This window comes from Spodoptera frugiperda, chromosome 6, assembly GCF_023101765.2.
Source record: "Spodoptera frugiperda isolate SF20-4 chromosome 6, AGI-APGP_CSIRO_Sfru_2.0, whole genome shotgun sequence".
NCBI classification, from domain to species: Eukaryota; Metazoa; Arthropoda; class Insecta; order Lepidoptera; family Noctuidae; genus Spodoptera; species Spodoptera frugiperda.
This window is the reverse complement of record NC_064217.1, coordinates 11,628,828-11,653,702: the sequence shown is the minus strand read 5'-3', so window position 1 is coordinate 11,653,702 and position 24,875 is coordinate 11,628,828. Positions and strand designations below refer to the sequence as shown.

The window sequence follows — 24,875 nt, the reverse complement described above, 5'->3', positions numbered from 1 at the left end:
AAGAGTTTGTTCGTATCGTGTCATGCTGTGTTCTAAATTTTAGTACCTATACATATATTCAAATTGCCTTATTAAACATTGCGGTAGGAGGTAGGTACCTAACTGTTTAAAGAGTTTGCTTGAATCATTAACAAAATTGAAATGCACATCAAACATAGCGACATGTTTTCGTTATGTCTTCTTCTCTACCAGCTACCACTTTTACACCCTCATATACACCCTTTTCTTTAATTTGTTTTTATTTCGTCACGCCTTTTATCCAGTTGTAGGTATTTGCACACTATGGCACGTAATGCGGCTCTACAATGTACACCTACTTTCCACAATTAATGTTGTAAGACCCATGTAAGGTGGTGAGCCTATTGCTATATACCAGTCGCATTTTCTTATTTTCGTGGCACCAATGTATCATGGGGTCAAATATGAATATACCCACCAAATACGAACATACAGACACAAATAAACTACGTAGCTATGATATAATTATACCGGTAAAGTAGGTACCTACGTTCAAATATTACATCGCCTTGAAACTCCGTACCTTTATACAAGACATTTTTAACTAGAGCAAACTCGCATTGGAATCTAAGATATCGAATTGATTTTCATAATAACCTAAAAACACACCTAAATAATTAACGTTGATTGTAACGAAATAGTTTATTTACTTACGGTTCATTGGTCACTTGTTATCGACAACGCCCTTTGCTATCTGATAGCTAGCTGATAAAACTGTGGCTAAAGAATAATCCGACACAACGCGCACGTTACTTAGTGTACAAAGCATTGTTTTCAGTGGCTTGTCTATTATTATTTTTGCTTAAGTTAATATTGTGTTAGCTTACCTACCTACTTACCTACTTTTATAGTTGTGTTGGGTAAATAAATAAACAAACATGGTGTTCGAACTACCAAGATACAATAAATGTTGTTGTTGCATACCGTTGAAAATCGGTGTGTTGCTCATCGGATATTTTTCTATTGTAAGTACTAAATATCTGTTAAGTACATGTTTTTAAATAAATCAATTACTCTTATAAGTTTTGTTGGCGCCTGCTTAATTTTTAATAGCAATAATTAACATGAATGCAACTTTTAAATTTCTGTAATCGCGTAGGAGTTTTAATATAATTCTTATTTACAAAATATTTTATTTCTTTTACAGTTTATGTCGTGTATGACACTAGCTACCATTTCATGGACAATCTTTACAGTTTCAAAATTCGTAGACAATCATCAGAATCAACCAAATCCTGAGCATCCACCAAGTGAAATCAAGAAAGTGGCTTTGGGCCTGTACCTAACGTTTGCCTACTACTTATTGGTGTTCCTGGTCAATCTTGCCATTAATATCGTGTTAATTATTGGAGCACATAGGGTAAGTAATACCTACATAACACATAAAATCTCAAAGACTAGACTAAGACCTAAGGTCCAACCAACCTTGAAGAAGTCGATTATCGATCGAAATGTAAAGCAAATCCTTCTTCATTTAGTTCACTTACTTTTCAACATAATTATAAGTACCTACCGTAATTTATTCCCTAATATTTAATATGTTACCTACAAGTAGGTACTGATCTCTTGTCGCGTCTTATAAATAACCAAAAACATAATTAGGTATGTAGGTAGGGCCTACATTATAGTTGCATAGTAGGTAACTTACAATAAAATATAGTTTCATGCTATTGAAGAAGTCTTTTTTAAGTGAGAAAAATAATCCAATGACTTTTTCCGCCTTGGGCGAGGGACAGAGAGTGTCAGACTGACTAAGAACTACCCCGTTCCTACTCCTGCTTTTCGAACCGTAGCTCCGGTAACTCGCTAAGCAATCCTCAGCTCCATTGAAGAGCAACTATGAATGGGATTTCGTCATCTTCAAAATATCATATCTGATGACGAATTGTCTTTTAATTAATCTCTGTTTGACGAAACATTTCGTCAGTGAATTTCTTTATCATCATTACTCATAGGAATATGACCTAGCCAAAATTGTGACCGGAAAATCTGTATTTGTTGACGAAATGTTTCTTCAGTGAAATTTTCAGTGAACTTAATCATCATAACTCATAGGAACATTACCTAGCCAAAATTGTGACCGGAACTGGAAAATCTTGAATCATAATATTTATGTGAATTATGTATTACTCACAAAATCAGAACGATACGAGATCTCTTCTATCCTTATCAGCACTTTACACTAAAAATATTTACAGTATTTTTACTCTATAGTACGTAGAATGAATCAATGATAAGATTGAATTCTTTTTCTTATCTCAACGCTTAATCTTGTTTTGACTGTATTGTTGTTAGGCTGAGTTATTTAAGTATTACTGCCGTACTCAGAGACTTTTAATGATGGTATAAGCCGGTAAATGAAGGTTATGGTTACTTTAAGGGTTGTTGGAAAAACGGGGATTGGTAAGATTGGGAAGGGGGTAATTGGGCCACCAGTAACCTCACTCACACAACGCAAACGTTGTTACACGTCGGTTTTCTGTGAGGCCGTGGTATCACTCCGGCCGAGCCGGCTCATTCGTGGCGAAGCCTGGCTCCCACACTTAAGTCTAATATTTTGTCTTATGTTTTGCAGGAAAAGCCGAATTACTTGAGGTTCTACTTCAGAGCAACATTATTAATGTTCTGCCTGAGTATCGCATTGGTTATTGTGACATTCGTGTTTATGGGATTTATAGCCACACTGCCCATACTCAAGTGGTCCTGTAAGTATCTTAGAAATCTCCTTCATTCTACAATTCGATAGCTAGAAGCTTTTTTAAGGGAGGAATATCATCAATGCCTTCTCCCGCCTTAGGCGAGGCGGAAGGAAGTGTCAGACTCTTACTGACTATAAACCACTCCGTTCCTACTCCTGCTTTTCGTGCTGGAGCTGCGATAAACCTGCTAGGTAGACCACAGCTCCGATAGCTAGAAGCTACAAGCATAGATTTATATTAGACCTACTACTTAAAAGTTCTAGAGGGTTGCTGCTAGCTTCATTGACACATTTTGTACGGAAAACCTAGATCAATTGAAGCTGACACTTAGGTCTTTCTTTTACTTTAACCAGTCATTCATTCATTTGACTGCACGGTTGGTGCGGTGGCTGGGCAACTGGCTGCCGCGCAACGGGTAGCGGGTTCGATTCCCGCACGGAGCAATTCTTTGTGTGATCCACAAATTGTTGTTTCGGGTCTGGGTGTCATGTGCATGTAAACTTGTATGTTTGTAAACGCACCCACGACACAGGAGAAAATCCTAATGTGGGGCAACGTTAAAAAAAAATTCATTACTCGGTTGCTTACAGTACTAAAAGGTAAAAACTAAGCCGTACTTAGTGTAACAATACTTATCTGGTTGAGGGTAGATTTACATTGTAATAGAGTGAACATTCAGTGGGTCTTGTTATAGTCGGGTTTTGCTTATGTCAGTGTGTCATTTTTCGAATCGTTCGCTGTAACTGTCAAGTGTAAATTCACATTCACTCGGAGGTAGCTGACAAGAGTCAGTCTTGAACGAGGTACCGACGTGATAAGCTAAGGTTAGTAATGGTGTTAATATAAATTGAATTGTGTCTGATATTGTTAATAAATATTGTTATTGCGTTGATTTACCCATTCTTTTAATTCTATGATTCCCTCCTGAGGTCTAATTACATCTCAGAAGTGGGATTCGCGAGACATTTTGTTTTGTGGTGAACCACCCCACGAGCTCGACCGCTGATAAGTAGAATTTTTATTGTATAAAAACTGAAAATCAACGCAATTACAAGAAGAAAAATAAGAATGTGAGTGTTTTGATATTATAATACGATAACGTGAATGCCGATTCGGCCGATTGAAGTAGATACATTAACTTAAAAAAAAAACCGTTGAACATATTTTTGAATAAAATTATTTTAAAAGATAAACATTTTATTGAAATATCAGTTTGGAATAGTTATTGAGTATGAGTATCGTCAAAAAATGATAAAATCCTTACAAAATCACCAAAGGTTTTTGTGATGCAAACAGATTAAAACTAGTGAATAATTTTATAATTATGATGTTGAAATACCTACGTTAAAATTGGAATTCAGTGACTTCGTTTCGCATGATTTTTACATGATACATTAACAAAATGCTCTAAGTTTCAGAAAAATGAGTGACAAGGACCGCAACTCTGACTATCGACGCACCAGCAACCATTCTTGCAACTATGAAAGACGAGATCCAGGGGTAAACGAGAGGTGCAGTCGTAGCCGCAGTCGCAGTGGCCATGCAGATAGCCAACAACGAGGACCAGGAACTCGAGGGCGCAGTCCAGCTCGTGATCGACGGCACGGCAGCGGGACACATCGTCAGCTGAGAAGCCGAAGCGTAAGCAGCACGCGAACGCTGCTCGAGCAGGAACGTCAGCTATCCAAGGAGAGGGAAAAATTGAGAACCCTTGAAAATCAGGTACGTAAAGAACGGGAAAGATTAACGGAACGGAACAGATCACGTAGGCGTTTAGAGACGCCTGAGCCTGGCCCGAGCCATCGTGGGCTGACAAACGCCGGCGATAAAAACTCGCATCATTGCCGTTCCTTAATCACTCCCGCGAAACGCATGACCAGTGATGAACCACATGAAACACATGACAGCAAGAAGCCTAAATATATGACTACGGACCTTTTTGAAGATTTTTTCGTAAAACTTTTTAATTGTAAGGCAGGGGATCGTGAATCGTTTTCGAGTTCAACCATGAGTAACGTTATTCCAGAGTTCGACCCTATGTCGAAAGAGCAAACTATGAATATCTGGCTCGATAAAGTAGATGAATGCTCCGAAATTTATAACTGGAACGATAAGCAAACGGTTCACTATGCCCTGCCTAAACTCACCGGACTGGCTAAGACATGGTTCCAGGGTTTACCCTCTATCAAGCATACTTGGCTTGAGTGGAAGTCGATGCTTAAGGAATCATTTCCTGCTACTGAAAATTATGCAGAACTTTTGACAGAAATGCTTAATAGACGGGTACGCTCTGGGGAATCTTATGAACTGTATTATTTCGCGAAAATTAATCTGCTGAATAGATGTAAAATATTTGGAAAGCAAGCAGTGGATTGTTTACTTTATGGGGTCGAAGACAGGGGAGTTCGTGTGGGTGCTCAAGCAGCAAAATTTGATAAACCGGAAGATGTACTTGAATTCTTTAAAACTATTAAATTTCACAATAGGAATCAGTCGGATTTTAACAGAGACTTTAATAGGGATAAGCGCCTTACCTCTACATCAGTAAGCAATAACGCGGTAAAGAATACGGATAACAATACGGCTCCAAATAAAAATAGTGTTGTAAGAATAATTAAGTGTTTTAACTGTCAGAGTGTTGGGCATCCTAGTTTTAAATGTCCTAAACCAATAGTAAAGTGCGATAATTGTAAGTTTATGGGACACGAGAGCTCCCACTGTCCTAGATTAAAAGATCAAAAAAATACTTCAAAGGATAAAGAGGTCCTCGAGGTTTCTTACACTAAAAATAGTAACGACAAGTACAAGCTAATGACAAATATCAATGGAATCGCTGTGGTGTGCCAGTTGGACTTAGGTAGCGAGGCCACACTAATTCGTAATAGTAATGCTTCACGACTAGGATTGAATTGGGAGAGGGTTGATAGCCCATATTTAAGAGGGTTAGGGAATGTACCATATTTACCTCTAGGGCGTACTTTAGTGAACATAGAGGTGCAGGGTATCTCGGAAAAGGATGTCGAGGTATTTATTGTAGATGACCACTTAATTAATTATGATGTTTTGCTAGGGCATAGTTTCACTGAAAGACCTACACTTAAAATAATTAAAACTCCAACAGATCTAATATTTGAGCGGGTAGGACAAGATACCCATCCTAAATTACATTTGTGTACAACTTGTGATGTTACAGTGGACATCGGTGAGATGGTGTCTGTACCTGTTAGGTCAAATGTTGCTTATACCGGAAATATTTATGTAGGCGGGTCGGTAAGAGGTTGCGCGGGTCATGAGCACTATCTCTTACCGGGAGAATATAAAATGCATAACTCTGAATGTCATTTATTAGTTCAAAATGTCGGTTCGAACCCAGTACACTTCAAAGAGAACACGCTCATTACACGCGCTCAGCTTGTAGATTCGAGTCATTTAGACTTACATGTTTTGAGTGTCGCGACTGATTTGAATAGTTACGTCTCTGTCACTCCGAATTGCGGAAATCAGTTGACGGTAGATCAAAACCGTCAATGCGTTAAATTGCTTGACAGATATAAGGACTGTTTCTCTAGCGGTTTGCACGACTTAGGCTTCACTAATGCTACGGAAATGGAAATTCACCTTAAGGATTCTGCCCCTGTCGTTTATAGGCCGTACCGGTTGCCTCATTCTGAGCGTAAACTAGTTCAGGATATGGTCACTGACATGATAGAACATGGTATCGTGCGAGAGTCCAACTCTCCATATGCCAGTCCAATAGTCTTGGTCAAAAAGAAATCGGGAGAAAAACGTCTTTGCGTTGACTATCGTGCCCTAAACAGTCGCACCAAGAGAGATCATTACCCCTTACCGAGAATTGATGACCTATTAGATCAGCTCTCAGGTCATTCTGTGTTCACGTCTCTTGATTTGGCCTCAGGCTATCACCAGATTGCTATAGCTGAGAAATCCAAAGAGAAAACTGCATTTGTCACACCCGACGGACAGTATGAGTATAATCGTATGCCCTTCGGGTTGGCAAATGCACCTGCAGTTTTCCAGAGAGCGATCCACAAGATTCTCAGTAAAACCAAAGTCGGATACATAGTTATATATATGGATGACATTCTGATACCGTCGAGGGATTTTGAGGAAGGACTGATACGTCTTGAAGAAGTTCTAGCCCTCCTACGTGAGGCAGGGTTAACTCTTAAGATGGAAAAATGTCAATTCTTCCAAGAACGCATCAATTTCCTTGGATTTGAAATTGATAAAGACGGTATCAGACCCGGAATTCAAAAGATTGAAGCAGTATCAAAGTTTCCTGCTCCTCGAAATCAACACGAGGTCAGAAGGTTTCTGGGACTCGCAAGTTTTTTAGAAGGTTTGTGAAAGGATTTGCATTAATTGCCAGGCCTTTGACAAACCTATTGAAAAAGGATACACCTTGGATCTGGGGAAAGGTGCAAATGGAATCTTTCGATACCATTAAAAAGCACCTAACCGAGAGACCTGTTCTGGCCTTGTACAGCCCCGATGCCGAAACCCAGTTGCATACCGACGCGAGCAAATTCGGGGTTGCAGGCATCTTATTACAAAGAAAAGATTCCGATCCCTGGCGACCAATAGCATACTTTAGCCGCCAAACGACAGCCGATGAGATGAAGTTACACTCATTCGAGCTCGAGACACTTGCAGTCGTTTGTGCTTTGAATAAATTCCGTACGTATCTCATTGGCATGAAGTTCACTATAATAACCGACTGCAACGCGTTACGCTCCACCTTCACTAAGAGAGATCTCATACCCCGTATATCCAGATGGTGGATCCAATTTTTAGAATTTGATTGCGATATTGAGTATCGTCCTGGTGAAAGAATGTCGCATGTTGATGCACTCAGTAGGGGTCCAGTGTCAGTGCCATCGGAAGATACTCACATTCTAGACATTATGTCGATTAGTACAGAGGACTGGATTTCCACGGTTCAGTCCTCTGACGAAGAAGTCAGACGTATTAAAGATGTTCTAGAAGACCCGGAAACCTCTAAGATAGCAGGTATCCATAAGGAATACAAAATTAAAAACGGGCGAGTCTTTAAAATTTTAGGCGAGGATGTGTCTAGATGGGTGGTCCCAAAAGGCGTGCGTTGGCATCTCCTGAAGTCCAACCACGATGATGTGGGACACTTCGGGTTTGAGAAAACCTTGGACCGAATTAAATCACTCTTCTGGTTCCCGAAGATGCGGAAATTCGTAAAAAAATACGTAGCAGCATGTCTTGAGTGTGCTCTCCATAAACTACCTTCGGGAAGCAAAGAGGGGTTGCTTCACCCGATTCCCAAAATAGAGATACCGTTCCACACTTTACATGCGGACCACCTGGGTCCGTTTCCTCGAAGCAAGCGAGGATACACGTACATACTCGTGATAGTAGACGCGTTTACTAAGTACATCAGCATTTCACCGGTTCGAAGTACAAAAACCAAAGAGAGTATAAAAGTATTCAAGACTCTCTTTAGCTACTTTGGATCCCCCTCGCGGCTCATAACCGACAGAGGTACGAGTTTCACTAGCAAAAAGTTTAAGACGTTTGTACATTCTATTGGTGCAAAACACATCCTCAATTCTGTTGCCACACCGAGAGCAAATGGACAAGTCGAACGGTATAACCGAACGATTCTTGCATCTCTTGGGTCCATGGCTCACGGTAAAAACAAAAATTCTTGGGACGAACTTCTGCCAGACATTCAGCTAGGACTTAACACTACTGTTCATGATGTAACGAGGAAAACACCTACTGAGTTATTATTGGGTAGGACGGTGTCGAACCCGAGCCAAGGCATATTAAATGACGTAATCGATGACATAGAAGAGGGTAGTAATAAAACTTTACAAGAAATTAGATCCGAAGCTAGTGAACGAATTAAAAGAAATCAGGAGACAAATAAGATTCGGTATGACAAACACAGGAAAAACGCCACAAATTATAAGGAGGGTGATCTAGTTAGAATAGTGAGGGCTGTAGTATCGGCGCCGGGCCAATCAAAAAAGTTAGAAGCGAAATGTCAGGGCCCATACAGAATAAAGAAAGTCCTACCAAATGATCGATTCCTAGTTGTAGACACACCTTTAACTAGAAAAGGAGCGAAGTACGAATCAATTGTTGCCATTGACAAGATCTATCCGTGGTTGAGTTTTAATGCCCCTGCTTGCTCGTCCAGCGACGAAAATGACGATGAGAGTGAAATCTATTAAAATGAATTATTGTATTAATGAGATTGTATTCAATGAGATTGTATTTAATGTGATTGTATTTGATGTGATTGTAATTAATGGGATTGTATCTAATGTGGTTGTACTTGATTGTGATCATTGAATTATTTGATTTGTGACTTAATATTGAGATTAATTAGCTAGATGGCATCTGGTACTATAAACTTGCCATTCCTTTAGAGATGTTAAGTGAGGATGTTTTGAGTCGAGCAGGATTGGCGTTGGGATTCGCCGCTCAAGAGTGGCTCAAAATATCGCTGCCGACGGAGTAATGGTGAAGGAAGTAGCCTTACTTCGTTGGGCAATAGATACAATTATGGATTAAGTGGAAATCGTTAGAAGGTCTGGTATATGAACTTACCTGCCCCTTAGAAATAGGTGAGGGTACTTTGAGTCGGGCAGGATTGGCGTTGGGATTCGCCGCCCAGGATTGACTCAAGTATCGCTGCCGAAGACGGAGTGATGGTGAAGGAAGTAACCTAACTTCGCTCGGCAATAGATACAATAGAATGATTGAGAATGTTTGGACCGGGCAGGATTGGCGTATGAACTCGTCGCCCATGAGTGGTTCAGACATTGCGGTTTGAGCGGTATGACAGTGAAGGAAGTAGCTGTCACATCGCTCAAGCCATAAAATAAGCGAATGTTTGGACCGGGCAGGATTGGCGTATGAACTCGCCGCCCATGAGTGGTTCAGACATTGCGGTTTGAGCGGTATGACAGTGAAGGAAGTAGCTGTCACATCGCTCAAGCCATAAAATAAGCGAATGTTTGGACCGGGCAGGATTGGCGTATGAACTCGCCGCCCATGAGTGGTTCAGACATTGCGGGTTGAGCGGTATGACAGTGAAGGAAGTAGCTGTCACATCGCTCAAGCCATAAAATAAGCGAATGTTTGGACCGGGCAGGATTGGCGTATGAACTCGCCGCCCATGAGTGGGTCAGACATTGCGGGTTGAGCGGTATGACAGTGAAGGAAGTAGCTGTCACATCGCTCAAGCCATAAAATAAGCGAACATATTTAAAATATTGTAAGTATATATATGGAATTGTATTGAAGATTATTGTCAATAAATAGAATGTAAAAACTCAATTTCATGCAATAATAAGAAACGAAGGGACTCGTTCTTGAAGGATGGCCGACTGTAACAATACTTATCTGGTTGAGGGTAGATTTACATTGTAATAGAGTGAACATTCAGTGGGTCTTGTTATAGTCGGGTTTTGCTTATGTCAGTGTGTCATTTTTCGAATCGTTCGCTGTAACTGTCAAGTGTAAATTCACATTCACTCGGAGGTAGCTGACAAGAGTCAGTCTTGAACGAGGTACCGGCGTGATAAGCTAAGGTTAGTAATGGTGTTAATATAAATTGAATTGTGTCTGATATTGTTAATAAATATTGTTATTGCGTTGATTTACCCATTCTTTTAATTCTATGATTCCCTCCTGAGGTCTAATTACATTAGTGACGTTGTTCCTGCTATTTCAGTTGTTAAAAAACCGAATAAACTTAGTAATGCTTTTCCCGACATGATTAACTGAAATGAGACTCTTTGCTCGGCAGTGGCACCACTGAATCAAGTCAATTAATACCACATCATCAGCCTATAAGTGGCCACTCTACTGCTGACCAAAGCCCCTTCTCACATAGAGAAGGTTTGAGCATTAATCACCACGCTTGCTCAATGCGGGTTGGCGATTTCAAACTTTTATTAGAAAATTTAAGCCCAGGTTTCCTCACGATGTTTTCCTTCACCGTTTGTATTATTACTAATACCTATTATTTATTTTTTATTGCAGTAACTCTCCTCGTGGTTATGATCATAGTAAGAAGTTATTACCTGGTCCTGGAGGACAGAGAGAAGCCGCCAGTTTATGAACTGCAGCCTTACGTTCCTGTACAACAAGCGCCGCTGATGGCTTAATGATTGACTTCTCATTTTTGTATTTTAAAATAGTTTAGTAATATTAAATAAAATAATAATGTCTACTGATAGTTTATTATTCAATGTTCCCCTTGCTTTGCGTAGTTAGAAACGACTATAGTGAGGTATTTCAAACATTCCAAAGGTCTTTGTTTTGATAATATATGATTTATAATAAAAGGGTCTTTGTTGTACTAGGCCGTTACTGAGTATCGTCCTATATAGGTACACCCACGGAATAGTGATTTTCTATTCCGTGGGTACACCGTACACTCCGAACATTACTGTACTCTTTGGTTAAAATCGTTATTAAATCCTTTTCCATAATTTAAATATGATTTAAGGAAAAAATGATTTTTATTTTTTTTATCTAATATTAATTTCAAACCAGTACTTAATTGATGATCTAAGTATAAAATAAGATAATAAAGTATTTTAGTTTTCGTCATTTTTTTTTTCAAGATAAATTTTATTTATAAATAAAATCTGTTTAAAATATAATATCGAAAACAGTACATTTTATAAATAGCACGAAATATTATTTTTCTGTGAATAAACTCTGGCAACACTGAACATAGAATGTCAACCTCAAATAATACTACCAAAAAGTGTTCAAAGTTGTAAAGTTCATCGGATATCTCTTTCTTACACACGTAATTTTACTATTTCATTCTAATCTTCTTTCTCTTTCTCACGCACCTTTTCAATTTACGTACATAATAATGTAAAACGTTGTGATGTGAACGTAGTCTCTCAATGAATTTTCTTCTTTTATTCATTATTTATTGATGAAAGAGCAATGCTTTCGTTTTAAGTATTATTTAACAACTACGTATAAAGTAAATATATTAAAAAATGGCTAGTTTATCAAGTAATCAAAGCAATACCCTTGCACAAAACCAGGTTTGTATGAGTATGAACGCGCGAACCTTTATTATCAAAATATCTTGTGTATTTTAGTTAAAACAAGTGGTTCGTTAGTGAAATTTACTAATGAGGTTTTATAGTGTGGTGATTAATGTGTAAAATGTGGTGGTTTTTAGCTAATACAATGGATAAACGATGCTGGAATGGCGGAAGGGGGCAGGAGATCGGATTTACTGAGGAAAATAGTGGAACTGATGCTGCATCAGTGTTCTTCGGCGATTCCTTTGTATATAGACAACATCCTGAGCTATGTGAACGACAAATCAACGGACGTGAAGAAGCAGGTCATCTCATTTATTGAGGAGCTGAGGTTGGTGTTCATTTTGTTGAAATTTTATCACTGTCTTACTTATTGCTTTGTTATTCAGGTGTGGTATTTTAATCGGCGACATTTCATCTCCTAATTTTGACTGATAGAATGTTTTCTTGTGGCTGTTCATGATAATACCTTTGAATTTACAAATCATTTGTATATGAGTGTGGTATTTTAATCAGGAACATACAGTCTTCTAATTTTGACTGATATTCTATAATATACATATACCTTTGATAAGTCATACATCAATTGTATATGATCAACAGGTTATTAATTGGCTACCCAATCATGAGATGTCTTCTCATTATCAACTAATCAACTAATTAGAAGTTTAGCAACATAATGTATCTATGAAGTCATAAATTAACTACTTTTTCAGCTAATTTAAATAATCTGCTGTCTTTAGATAATCTCTATCTACTAGATGAATTTAAAAATGGAATTCAGTTAATTCCAATTAACCCTTGTTCTCGTAGTATCTAGTAAAACTTCTTCCTGTTAGAATGTTTATCTAAACAAAATATAATTTTTTATTGTCTGTTCTCGACTAGTCGAGTCAAAATCATTAATTTGGACCAGGTAAGCCCTTATAAACATCAAAGTAAAAAAAAATAAGTGTCAATCTGTCTGTCAGTCCTCTGCTGAAGCTATTTGCTATCTTGCACATTATTGTCAGTTTGGACTACATTCGTAACTTGTTACAAAAGAAATATTTTACAAATTCACTAAGACAATAGAAAATAGGTATGCAGCCGAACATGGAGCTATACATAACTAGTTCGTCATAGTCTTGCTTTGTATAATCTTTCGGCATATTTAGCAGTCACTTTATATTGGTTGTTCATAACTTGGTGTCTAGTGTATAATCCAACCCACCAGGGGGCCTACTCCATGTCTCGAATGCGAAGTTTCGTTTAATCTTCGGTCATAGGTTTATTGATTTACTAATAAAATTACTTATTTATCTTCATTTCATTCGTTCGTATTTGTTCACGAAAGTTCGCAATAAATAGAATTGTAGTATGCAATCTGCGATGTTTCGGACGAAATTTCGTTTTTCGTTGAATTAGAGTAGGCCCCCAGGGTGTGGTATTATACTATTGTGTGTCCTAAACCGACAGACAAGAAGTTAATTTATAAAACAATTCTCTTCCAGTAAACTCCATCCGCAATACATACCGAAGATCATCGCAGAACTGCGTTTACTAGTCAGTGACTTGGTGATCGCTGTGCAGAAGCGAGCAATCCAGGCGTCTAGTATTGTGTACCGTAATACTCTCATGTGGATCTGTCAGGGCAGAGCGGAAATGTCTGAGATGCAGTTTGTATGGGAAAACATCACACAACTGAAGGTAACTATGGCTTTAGAGTTTGTTTGATATTTCACTGTCTCATTTAGATTCTAGGTTGTCTAACAAAGGGATAGCTTGTTGCATTTTCCATCTGAAATGTGTCGAAGTAAGTGTTAGTTAAACTGTTCTTACTTCATATAACTTGGCTTTATGGAACCTACATCATTTGTCATTTGAAAAATACCAGTCATATTTCACTTGTTGATTAAAGAAATAACCCAAAAATACTACTATTTAGATTAAGCCTTTAACTGCCATCAGAAAACTGTTGAAGGTAAATTCTCCACTAACGTAGGTCACCACGTTATATAATATATCTCCACGATATTAAATTAAGATTAATATTAACGTAGTAAATAATAATAATTATTATTAACACGTTAATTGCCACATAGGTGACCTACGTGGTAGTTAGTGTTCGTGGTTTCATGAACGAGTAAAATGCTATTATTGACGACGTTTATCGGGGTAACCTCGCCTTAACAGGTATTGGTATTTCTCCGTCGATATATTTTAATGTAACTGGTATAAAACCATGTTAACATAATAATAATAAATTGTCCTAATTGCTAATTAACACATTATTTAATGATCAACTCCTTGTCCCCAGTTGCTAGTCCTGAACATGATAGACAGTGACAACGAAGGTATACGGACCCACTCCATAAAGTTCCTGGAAGAAGTGGTCCTCCTGCAGACTCCTAGTGATGGAGCTGGAGACGAGTTCAGCCTGGACACTCTGCCTGCTAATATGACCTTTATCAATCGACGGTCTTTGGAAGAAGAATCTGAGTAAGTATTGTTATTTTTTTGGGACAAATGTGTAGTATAATAATAGTAAATATTATTATAATAAGATTTTTGACCCAACCTGATGATAAACACGGAGAAGTTTTAGTTACTATCAATTTAAAACACAAAATAATCAATACAGGGTGTATTGTTAAGTTCAAACTCGAAAACTCATTCTTGCAGTCACACTATGAGTAGACTTGAGTCCAAATTTATTTGACAAGTCTGTATCAGCATGATAAAATAGATTAGATTTTTTACTTCTGTATACTCAAATCCACTTATTTCTTCCTTGCAGGCACATATTCAAACTACTGGTAAAATTCCACAACTCGCAGCACATATCTAGTGTGAACTTGATGGCTTGTATGACCACACTCTGCCTGCTCGCTAAGTTCAGACCAAAGTTCATGCCGCGAGTCATACAAGCGCTGGGTGACCTCCACACGACGCTGCCACCGACGCTATCACAGTCACAAGTGAACTCAGTGAGGAAACACCTCAAAATGCTCCTCATCAACCTCATAAAACATCCATCGTCCAACGATATGATGCCGCAACTGACACAACTGTTGTTGGACATCGGAATGACGACACAGGAGATAAACAAGGTGCTACCGAAAGAGAAAAGGAATAAGCGCGTCGGAGAATTGAAGAATGGCGATGCTCCGGCTAAGAGGATGAGGATAGACTCCCCTCAGAGCAACAGCCAGGGCAGTGACAGCAACAGCAGGAGCGACTTCAACATGTTCGACGATGATACTCCTCCCGCTCCTAAACCTCCAGTGGTTCCTACCGAGGACTCCTTGTACGAAGGTATAAACAACGTGGACAATGTAGTCAACCTCGTGACGCACACTCTAGTGAACCACCTTCCTAGCGAGATGCCCAGCAACTTCGTGAATGTCTACAAAGCTATCCCCAACTCTGGCACTAGAGCACAGAAGAAGAATCTCGCGAAGATGTTGCTCGCGCTGATCAATAACAAAGAGGAACCTGAACCTATCGCACCTCCTTCAACCTCATCCCTCTCAGATCTCACATCAAAAATACCGCTGCTTAGAGACGATGAAGAGAAGGTCACGCTCAAAAATGCTGTGGCAAAGTTACAGGAGTCGACAAAGGACAGGCAAATAGAGAGTGCGGTGTCTAAGCTTATGGAGGAAACGAGACAGGAACAGCTGAAGGAGGAGGAGAGAAAACAGAAGGAGAAAGAGAAACCAGTAGCCCCGCCTACGCCGACAGTTCCTAAGCTAAAACAGAAAGTGAAGTTGTTGAAACTGCAGGAGATCACGAGGCCTATACCGAAGGAGATCAAAGAGAGGCTGATTACTCAGGCTGTGAGCAGGATATTGAACGCGGAGACGGAGAGCGCCATCGGTGGAGTGGCACACATGCGGGCGAAGTTCATCACAATATTTGCATCAAGTTACACACCAGAGTTGCGGGATTTAGTGTTGAATCACATTCTGGAGGACCCGGCGAACAGGATCGATTTGGCTCTGTCATGGTTATATGAAGAGTATGCGTTTATGCAGGGTTTCAATCGTCACCCGGTGACTTTGCAGCCCAAAGTGCACGAGAAACACGATCAGAACTACAATCAGTTGCTTTGTGCGTTGATTACTCAGATCTCGGAGCGTGGAGACCCTGTCATGGAAGGTTCCAAGGACATGTTGCTGAGGAAGATATACTCTGAGTGTCCGGTGGTGACTGATGAGGCGGTGGACTATTTGAAGCACCTGGTTACTGAAGAAAAGGTCGCGTTGTTAGCTCTGGAGTTATTGGAGGAACTTTGTTTAATGCGACCTCCGAGGGCCCACAAGTATATCACTTCGTTGGTGTGTCATGTTTGTAAGTATATTTTCTATTTATTTGTTATATAGATAGAAACTAGTAATAATGTTTTATTCAGCTATTTAGACTTTAAGACAAAATTATGTGTATAGGACATATTAAATGAGTATTATATCACATCAATAGCGTATAAGTGGCCACTGCTGACCAAAGGCCTCCTCTCGCACGGAGAAAGTTTAAGCATTAATCACCATGCTTGCTCAAACTTATAACTAATTAGAAATTATAAGCCCACGATGTTTTTCTTCACCGTTTGTCAGTGGTGTCCAAATAATCTTAGAAAGTACATATAACTCGGAAAAAGTCACATTGGTACTTTGCCGTTGGTAGGTTTCCAACACACCCTCTCTATATACGAACACAAAGAGAGATATTTAAAAAGATATAATATTCTATGTTCTCCAAGAATCGTAGATAATAATTTTGTTTTCAATTTAAAACAATCACCTATTTCATTCTATACTTCTTTTTTAGACAATATTGTTCCTACTAACTACATGAACCAATTCTTTCCAGTAAATGAAAACGAGGAAATAAGAGACGTGGCCCTAAAGGCGGTGCTGAAGATATACAAACGTACATCGGACGCGGTCCGCAAGGTGATCGAAAAGCACAGCCTGCTGTACCTGGGCTTCATCTCCATGCCACACCCACCTCACGAGCTGTGCGACTCTCGCACTGGCCGGGCCATGTGGACCGACGAACTGTACCATATGTGTCTCAATCTTATTATGGCGTTGCTGCCAACTAATGAAGGTAAGGGATGGTTTGGTTTTCTGTTTTGTTAAGTTATTTTTACAGCATGAAGTGAGTGTTTTGTAACTTATTTATATGGAGTCTGCTAATGGTTTAGGCATACAAAACAATACTCTCTAATTTGTCCTTCAGAACTTCTACCATAAGTTTAAAGCAATAGTATTTGTCAATAGTCGATAGCGACGACGTAAATTGTACAAAGCCTCTACCTGTCACCTATGGAACTAAAGAGTAACGATAAAGCTATTATAGTAAACTCATAGCAGAGGCACTGTGCTTTAAAATTTAGAGCTTTTTCTTGTTACACGTAGCTCTTCCTACGTAGTAACAAGTAAACGTTCTGCACCGCTCTAATTAAATTACATATGAAATAATTGATATAGAAGTTACCGAAAAAATGATGCTTAAATTTAATAAGTTTTTGGCTTTACTCAGCAACATTTTATAATTCTTTATTCCCATTACAGAACTAATAATAGAAGTGGCGCGAGTGTACGGCACGGCGGGGGCGGAGGCGAAGCGCTGCGTGCTGCGCGCGGTGGAGGGCCCGGTCCGCGCCGCCGCGCCCCGCCAGGCCACGCAGCTCAGCCCCGCCTACGTCGCCTTACTCGACGAGTGTCCGCGGGGAGCCGAGACCTTACTTACTAGACTAGTTCATATATTCACTGAGAAAGGTAAGCTTTGCAAGATTGTATAATATTATGAGAGATAGAGAGTGATTGCTTCTGAACTTATTGAAAATAATTATTATGTGTTTTCGGCTTACTCACAAAAGTCGACTAGTTTCAAGCCATGCTAGAGTGAGTAAGCCGAACTCTTATGAATTAATTTAGTATGTCTTACCTGTCCATGGGTCATTCTGACCACTCATTATCGGATGATCCATCTATGCGTGTGCCCCATACAACAAATACACACACACTTTGTTATATTTACATCCTTAGATTCAGCTGTATCCCTTTCCCAACCCAAAAATATTTAAAACATCCCATCTCCTACGTACTTCTAGCTGCTAATCCTGCTGCTTATACTTCTTAAAGGCATAGAAGACCACTTTAACTAAGAATATGCGATCTAAATTGGTTTGTTTTATCCCCAGCGCCCCCGTCCCAGGAGCTGGTATCCAAAGTGCGGGAACTGTATGCGACGCGGGTGTCAGACGTCCGCTTCCTTATACCTGTACTCACTGGACTGTCTAAAAAGGAGGTAAGTCATGTTTCAAAATGTATATCTACATCGACATCTGTATTAATAAATAATGTTCGGAGTGTCTGTTTGTAACATTGAAATAACCGATGTTTACTACATACTTATGAATATATATTATAGGATACACACACCAAAATATAATTTTTTTTACAATCTCTGTTTGTCTGTTTGTTTGTTCTGTATAATCTCTGAAATGGCTAGACCAATTTTGATGGGACTTTTATTGGTAGGTAGCTGACATACTAAGTAACTTTACTTTAACTTTAGGCTACTTTTATTTTAGAAAATATATTTTATTTTAGAGAAAATTCAAAATCCCAAATTCAGACGGAAGTTGTTATTCTACTAGAACATTGCTAAATTAGTATATTTTCCCCACAGATCCTGGCAGCTCTACCGAAGCTTATAAAATTAAACCCTATGGTTGTGAAAGAAGTTTTCAACAAATTACTTGGGCTGCAGAATCCTCACGATGAGAATTCACCGGGTAAGCTAACTATTACAATATAGTAGTAGGTAATATGTAGTTACTATTACAATTACTTATAGTAATTTTGACAGGCCCTAGACAAGTGGCAAGTCTATATTGAATCTGGTGATATTTCTACTCATCTGATTAGCCATCTGCTATTTGGTTTATAGCACTGAAACACCTATGTAGATCTCAAGAAAATCTAGAAATTATCCCTCTACAACTAAACTGAATTGATTGAAGTCTAATTAAGTAGTAAATGCTTATAATAAGTATTTCCTTTTTTTCAGTATATAGTGTTATGATTTGTAAGTAAATTGCTTATATTTTAAAAGCTTATTTATCCATCGATTGAGGTCATTCAATTATATTCTCACGGGTTTTGGAATTAACAGTAATTTTGTTTTAAAAAAGAAACAGTTAAAGAAAACCTATTTATTTATTGTATAGCTAGGACTTGTTTCACAATATCTGGATAGCCGCTATGTATCAGATAACTTTGAATTAAGAACGTAATTTGTATGAACTATCTGTTACATAAGTTTATCGGGCACATACATGGAGGTGGTGAAACAGGCGCTTAGTGTATTTATTTATTATTATTTAGCACACAAAAACACGTGCGTTTGTGGGTTGTTGGGTGTCTCTCACGAAATTTTCTTTCACTGTTTGTGTGATTTATTTCATATCTGCTGTCACTTGAATAGTCTTTGATATGAGTTATTTGTTTCCAGTTACTCCAGCGGAGCTGTTGGTGACGCTGCACCTGATAGACCCGAGCAAGGCGGACCTCAAGTACATCATCAAGGCCACCGCGCTGTGCTTCGCTGAGAAACAGACTTACACGCAGGACGTAAGTGTTTACATACAGTTGCAACGTTATACTAATGCAGGCTAAAAGAAAATAATTTAAAAGTAGACAAATTGTACCGAATAATGGTCATGTTACCTTATCAAACTTAAAGATTTTAACAAATTATTTCGAAAATAATAAAATTCGATTTAAAGCATAGTTTTTATAATCTTATAATAACCATGAAAACTGTATGAATATTATGTCCGCAAGTTGTGTTAGTATGTCATGCGATCCGACTGACCCTCGGCGCCATCGCAAACCCAGGATGCATGGTGGGAAGTATGCGACTGGGCACTGTCCTGTAGACTACCAGGCAGACAGTGAAACTAGGACTACTGGTAGCATTGTACTGCCTAACTCGATGAAACCCAAAGGTAAGCGAAGAATAAGAATTGGAACTTGGAATGTAAAAGGACTAGTAACACAACCAGGCAAACTCGATATAATAGAAAGGGAGATGCAAAGTCGTAATATTGACATCCTAGGTCTCAGTGAAGTTCATTGGAGGGGAAGTGGTCATTTTGTCACTGAGAATGGTAATACTGTTTATTACTCGGGCTCGAATGAGAAAAGTGAAAATGGAGTAGCTTTTATAGTACCCAAGCGCTGGCAGGAAGCAGTAAAGGGATACCAGGGACCCTCTGACAGAATGATGCTTTTGAAATTGGACACCAGACCAGTGACCCTAAATATTATACAGGTGTACTCTCCAACTTGTGCAGCCTCTGAAGACGAAATCGAGCACTTTTACGCAGACTTGACAGAACTATTGCGAGCCATACCATCTCAGGAGATAGCTGTTGTAAAAGGAGACCTAAATGCTAAAGTTGGCGAAACGAGAAATGACCCCTTGAATGGCACCATCGTTGGTAACTATGGTCTAGGTAAACGTAATGACCGTGGCGAGATGCTAATGCACTTTTGTATTGAGAGCCAAATGTCCATTATGAATACCTGGTTTCAGCACCACCCTAGAAGGCTTTACACATGGACAGCGCCGGGTGGAAAATACAAAAATCAGATAGATTACGTATTAATAAAATCTAGATGGAGGTCAAGCATCACCAACTCCAAAACTCTGCCTGGCGCCGACTGCGGTAGCGACCATGAACTTCTCATTGCTGATCTCAAGCTTCGCCTAAAAAGCATTAAAAAACGCGTCAATAAACCTACGTCCTTGAATGGGCCCGCGTTACAACAATTTGAAAAGGAGATAAGACCAAAACTCCGGTCCCTAGAGCTTGACCCATTTGATTCAAGTGACATTGACTGGGTGAGATCTAAAGACGTTATTCTCACAACTGCTAAAGAAGTTAGCGCACAGTTTAAGAGTGTCCGTCATAAAAAGAATTGGATCAGTGATAATACTTGGGACTTGATTGAGAAGAGGAAAACAGCAAAAAGCGAAGGTACTATAACGGCTTACAACAAGCTACATAAAGAGGTGCAAACTGCTTTAAGATGGGACAAGGACAAACAAATTTCTGATATCTGTGAGGCAATAGAACAACACGCTGTGAAATTACAAACCAAAGATCTCTTCGCTAAGGTAAAACTGTTAACGAAGCCACCAAAACCAAAATCGTGGGTAGTTGACGACAAGCAGGGTAACCCTCTCTCCGACCTCAGTCAGGTTTTAAACAGATGGCGAGAGTACTGCTACGAACTTTACAGCGAAAACACGCATGAAGAGGTCGACAGGTCGTGGGATGATTACGAAGCTGAACCCAACATACTACGCAGTGAGGTGGAGGACGCCATCAAGAAGCTCAAACACAAGGCAGTGGGTACGGATGGCATATCAGCTGCCATGATCAAACATCTAGGCCCTGAAGGTGCCGAAACCCTGTACCAGATTTGTAACAAGATTTGGTACACTGGTACTTGGCCTCAGGACTGGGCACAATCAGCTGTCATCCCCCTACACAAAAAGGGCTCCACAAAGAAATGCGAACATTACCGCACTATTTCCCTCATGCCCCACGCTAGTAAGATCATGCTCCAGATTTTGAACAAGAGATTGGCCACCTATATAGATAGACAGATTCCTCCGGAACAGGCAGGATTTGTGCAAGGAAAAGGAACACGAGAGCAGATACTGAACGTACGCCTACTCATTGAAAAATGTCGCGAATTCAATAAACCTCTTGTGTTATGCTTTATAGACTATGCCAAAGCATTTGACTGCGTGAAATGGAATTCCATGTTCAGGATGATGTCGGAAATGGGCGTGCCATCACATCTTATATTCCTTGTCCAGAGGCTGTACCTTGACGGGTCGAGCTTTGTGAAATTGGATGAATCACAATCTGAAACATTCCATACAGAACGAGGGGTCCGTCAGGGATGCATACTTTCTCCGAAGCTATTTAACCTCTACGGCGAGTATATTATGAGGAAGGCGCTTGATGGCTGGGATGGCGGCGTTACGATGGGCGGTACGAAGATCACGAACCTAAGATATGCCGATGATACAACAATCCTTGCAGCCAGCGAGTCCGAGATGGCTGAGGTCTTGGAACGAATAGAAAGAGTGAGCCTTGAATTTGGCCTGCACATAAACCGCTCTAAGACCAAAGTGATGACGGTGGACAGAGCTCAAGTTTTAAGTCCATCAAATGCGCTCAAGGATTACGAGAAAGTGGAGGAATTTATATACTTGGGGTCGCTGATCTCTAACAGTGGTAACTGCGAGAAAGAAATCGGACGTCGTATCGGGATGGCTAAAAGTGCCATGACTAGCCTCGATAAAATCTGGAAAGACCGTAATATTCGCCGAGTAACTAAGATGCGTTTGGTTCGTACGTTGGTCTTCTCTATCTTCCTGTACGGGGTGGAGACTTGGTGTATCAGGAAAAAGGACTGCAAAAAGATCCATGCCTTTGAAATGTGGTGCTGGAGAAGGATGCTACGCATTCCTTGGACAGCTATGAGAACCAATGTCTCCATCCTCGAAGAGCTGAAGGTTGCCAGGCGCCTGCTGACCACGTGCCAGGAAAGGATCCGGAGTTTCTTTGGGCACATAATGCGATCTCCATTGCACAGCCTGGAGAAACTCATCATTCTCGGACAAATGGAGGGGAAGCGCGCTAGAGGAAGAGCGCCAGCTAGATGGGTGGACCAACTCAAGGAGGTGACTGGAGGCCGGATACAGGGAGCGGTACATATGGCGCAGAACCGGACCGAGTGGAGAAGATTGACATACAGTCACGATCCTCAGCATTGAGGGAACGACCAGAAAGAAGATAATAACCATATTTCATGAGTCATGCCACTGCAGCATTGAATACCGATAAATACTAGAGACTAGAGTATAACGCTTCCATTACATACTAACAAGATTAATAAATCAACTAAACGTTTAGTTGATACTCTACTTTCTACTAACTTTTCTCTGAGTGAGTAAACTGATTTCTATAGTTAATTTTATGTCTCACGATAGGTATAAAACTATAATAAATCAATTTAAAATGGTGAACCAGGTCTCTGCATACGACTTTGACTCTTCATACTACTTCCAAATGATCCTATACACTAAAAATATCTAAAACATTGTCATATCTTGCAGGTGTTATCAGCAGTGCTACAAAGGTTGTCGGAAGAGCCTGAGATCCCCGTGCTGATGATGAGGACAGTGCTGCAAGCTCTCACGCTGTACCCAGCACTTGGGCCGCTTGTACTTAATATACTGCAGCTGCTTATTGAGAAGGAGGTAAGTTTTGTTTATTGAGTTGCATACTTCTGTACCTAGCGGGTTTACTGGGGCTCCAGCTCTAAAAGCAGGAGTAAGAACAGGGTGGTTTTTGTAGTCAGCAAGGGTCTGACACTTTCTCGCCTAACCCGGGGCGGTATTGGATAGTTTTGTTATAAAAATATGTTGGACGGAGTTGTAGATCATGAAGTTTGCTACAAAAATAGTTTATCACGTTTTATTCATACGATTTAAAGTGAGCCGATGAGAAATGTGTGCTCGCTCCCTACCCAATTTTTTTATTAAGTCCGACTCAACTAACTATAATTGTAAACCTATATTGCAATATAACAATTTTGTAAAGTATGCTATATTTCATTGAATCCCAACATCGTAGAATAAAAATTACGTTGAGAAATTTTAAACTTAAATTATTTTTTAGCAAAAGTGGGATTGATGGTACTTAATCTATGCCAATTTTAGCTCTATACAAATTATGTCAAAGTCAAATGTCTATCTTGACCGGGTTATGTGGTTACTTGATGGATTGTGTGTAGTAACAATGGCATTGTGTGCAGGTGTGGCTGAACAAGGTGGCGTGGGAGGGGTGGGTGAAGTGCTGCGAGCGACTGGTCCCGGCGTGCGGCGCGCTGCTGGCGGGGCTGGGCCCGCGCCCGCTGGCGCAGGCCGCCGCGGCGCCGCGCCTGCTGGCCGCGCTCAGGGACCATCTGCACCAAATGCCGCCGCACCACAGGAACGCGCTGCCGCATCACGTGCTCGCGCTCGCACAGGTAGTGTGACGTACCCTCATAAATACTCTATAGTAATGTTTCTTCATTTTCACTATAAACGAGGATAGTAGTATTAGCTTCTAGTTTGGTAGAGTAGTTACAGAAGTAGGATTGAGAGAAGACTACACGATCAGCTCAAAGCTTCTATTCGACAAAAAACCGACTTCAAAAGCGATAAACTAAAAACCAAAGAAATATTATTATTCATTGTGTACTCAGTCTGGCCTCTGTCCTGAAACTATTTATGAAAACATAGGGAATCGCATGAGTAAATAATATTTTATTATGGCCTTGTGACACCAACTTGAGAACCTCCCTCTTTATGGGAAGTCAGTTAAAAATCGTGGACAACGACTTCATAACCTGTCATAATTTTTCCCGTACTTACTGTAGGTTTTCTAAATATAAATAAAACTATCTACTTTAACATCAATCCTTTTTTATTTCTTACAGCAAGAGCCAGCGCCGGCATACCCAGCGCCGCCCACCCCGGGTCCGGGCATGGCCCCAATGTCAGTTCCACCACCGTCCATGACCCCAGTCCCATCATCCACCCCCATCCCCACCCTCACTCCAGTCCCCCCACCCAACCCCGTGGAACCACTACCCCCAGGAATGGAATGACGAACGTGCTACTCTTCTTTGGACGAAGAAGCAAACTATTATTAGTTAAAACCTCTGTGTTGACTGTACCATACAAATAATATTAAATATTAAATAATGTTGAAATAATTGAAACTGTGTTTATGTTTTTGGGGTGACCTGTTTGGGATGGACATCAGGTGCTTCTGTTTATTCATTCTAGACTAGCTACATCCACATTGCTCGGCTCCTTTTGATAGTAGCGTGATGTTTTCTTGGCTATAAACTACATAGTAGGCTTACTACCTTCCTCTAATTACCGCTTTCAATCAAAAATCTTTAGATTAAGATCACTTTTTTACAGTAGTTCCATAGTTTGTTAA

At 39.9% G+C, this 24,875-nt stretch overlaps 2 protein-coding genes across 2 annotated transcripts; both read left to right on the top strand.

Annotated features, from left to right (window-relative positions):
• The first annotated feature begins 737 nt into the window (after window positions 1-737).
• On the top strand, window positions 738-10,956 carry LOC118267552 (uncharacterized). Its single transcript, XM_035581613.2, has 4 exons — window positions 738-983; window positions 1,166-1,378; window positions 2,594-2,723; window positions 10,767-10,956. Exons 1-4 carry the CDS (start codon window positions 897-899, stop codon window positions 10,889-10,891), a joined length of 555 nt encoding a protein of 184 aa, XP_035437506.2. The 5' UTR covers window positions 738-896; the 3' UTR covers window positions 10,892-10,956.
• Window positions 10,957-11,596: 640 nt separating this feature from the next.
• Window positions 11,597-24,648, top strand: LOC118267550 (symplekin). Its single transcript, XM_050694577.1, has 13 exons — window positions 11,597-11,794; window positions 11,935-12,128; window positions 13,291-13,486; window positions 14,097-14,278; window positions 14,577-16,132; window positions 16,652-16,891; window positions 17,359-17,565; window positions 17,991-18,097; window positions 18,482-18,587; window positions 19,307-19,425; window positions 22,997-23,140; window positions 23,698-23,910; window positions 24,364-24,648. The coding sequence occupies exons 1-13, from the start codon at window positions 11,747-11,749 to the stop codon at window positions 24,532-24,534; spliced, it is 3,483 nt and encodes a 1,160-aa protein (XP_050550534.1). The 5' UTR covers window positions 11,597-11,746; the 3' UTR covers window positions 24,535-24,648.
• Window positions 24,649-24,875: the final 227 nt, after the last annotated feature.

Excerpts from the sequence above, each read along its gene's own strand:
- LOC118267552 (XM_035581613.2), top strand. The coding sequence starts at position 897 with ATGGTGTTCGAACTACCAAGATACAATAAATGTTGTTGTTGCATACCG. Across the intron at positions 984-1,165 it reads TCATCGGATATTTTTCTATT|TTTATGTCGTGTATGACACT; the intron begins GTAAGTACTAAA and ends TTTCTTTTACAG. Across the intron at positions 1,379-2,593 it reads TAATTATTGGAGCACATAGG|GAAAAGCCGAATTACTTGAG; the intron begins GTAAGTAATACC and ends TATGTTTTGCAG.
- LOC118267550 (XM_050694577.1), top strand. The coding sequence starts at position 11,747 with ATGGCTAGTTTATCAAGTAATCAAAGCAATACCCTTGCACAAAACCAG. Across the intron at positions 18,588-19,306 it reads TCACGATGAGAATTCACCGG|TTACTCCAGCGGAGCTGTTG; the intron begins GTAAGCTAACTA and ends ATTTGTTTCCAG. Across the intron at positions 23,141-23,697 it reads AGCTGCTTATTGAGAAGGAG|GTGTGGCTGAACAAGGTGGC; the intron begins GTAAGTTTTGTT and ends CATTGTGTGCAG.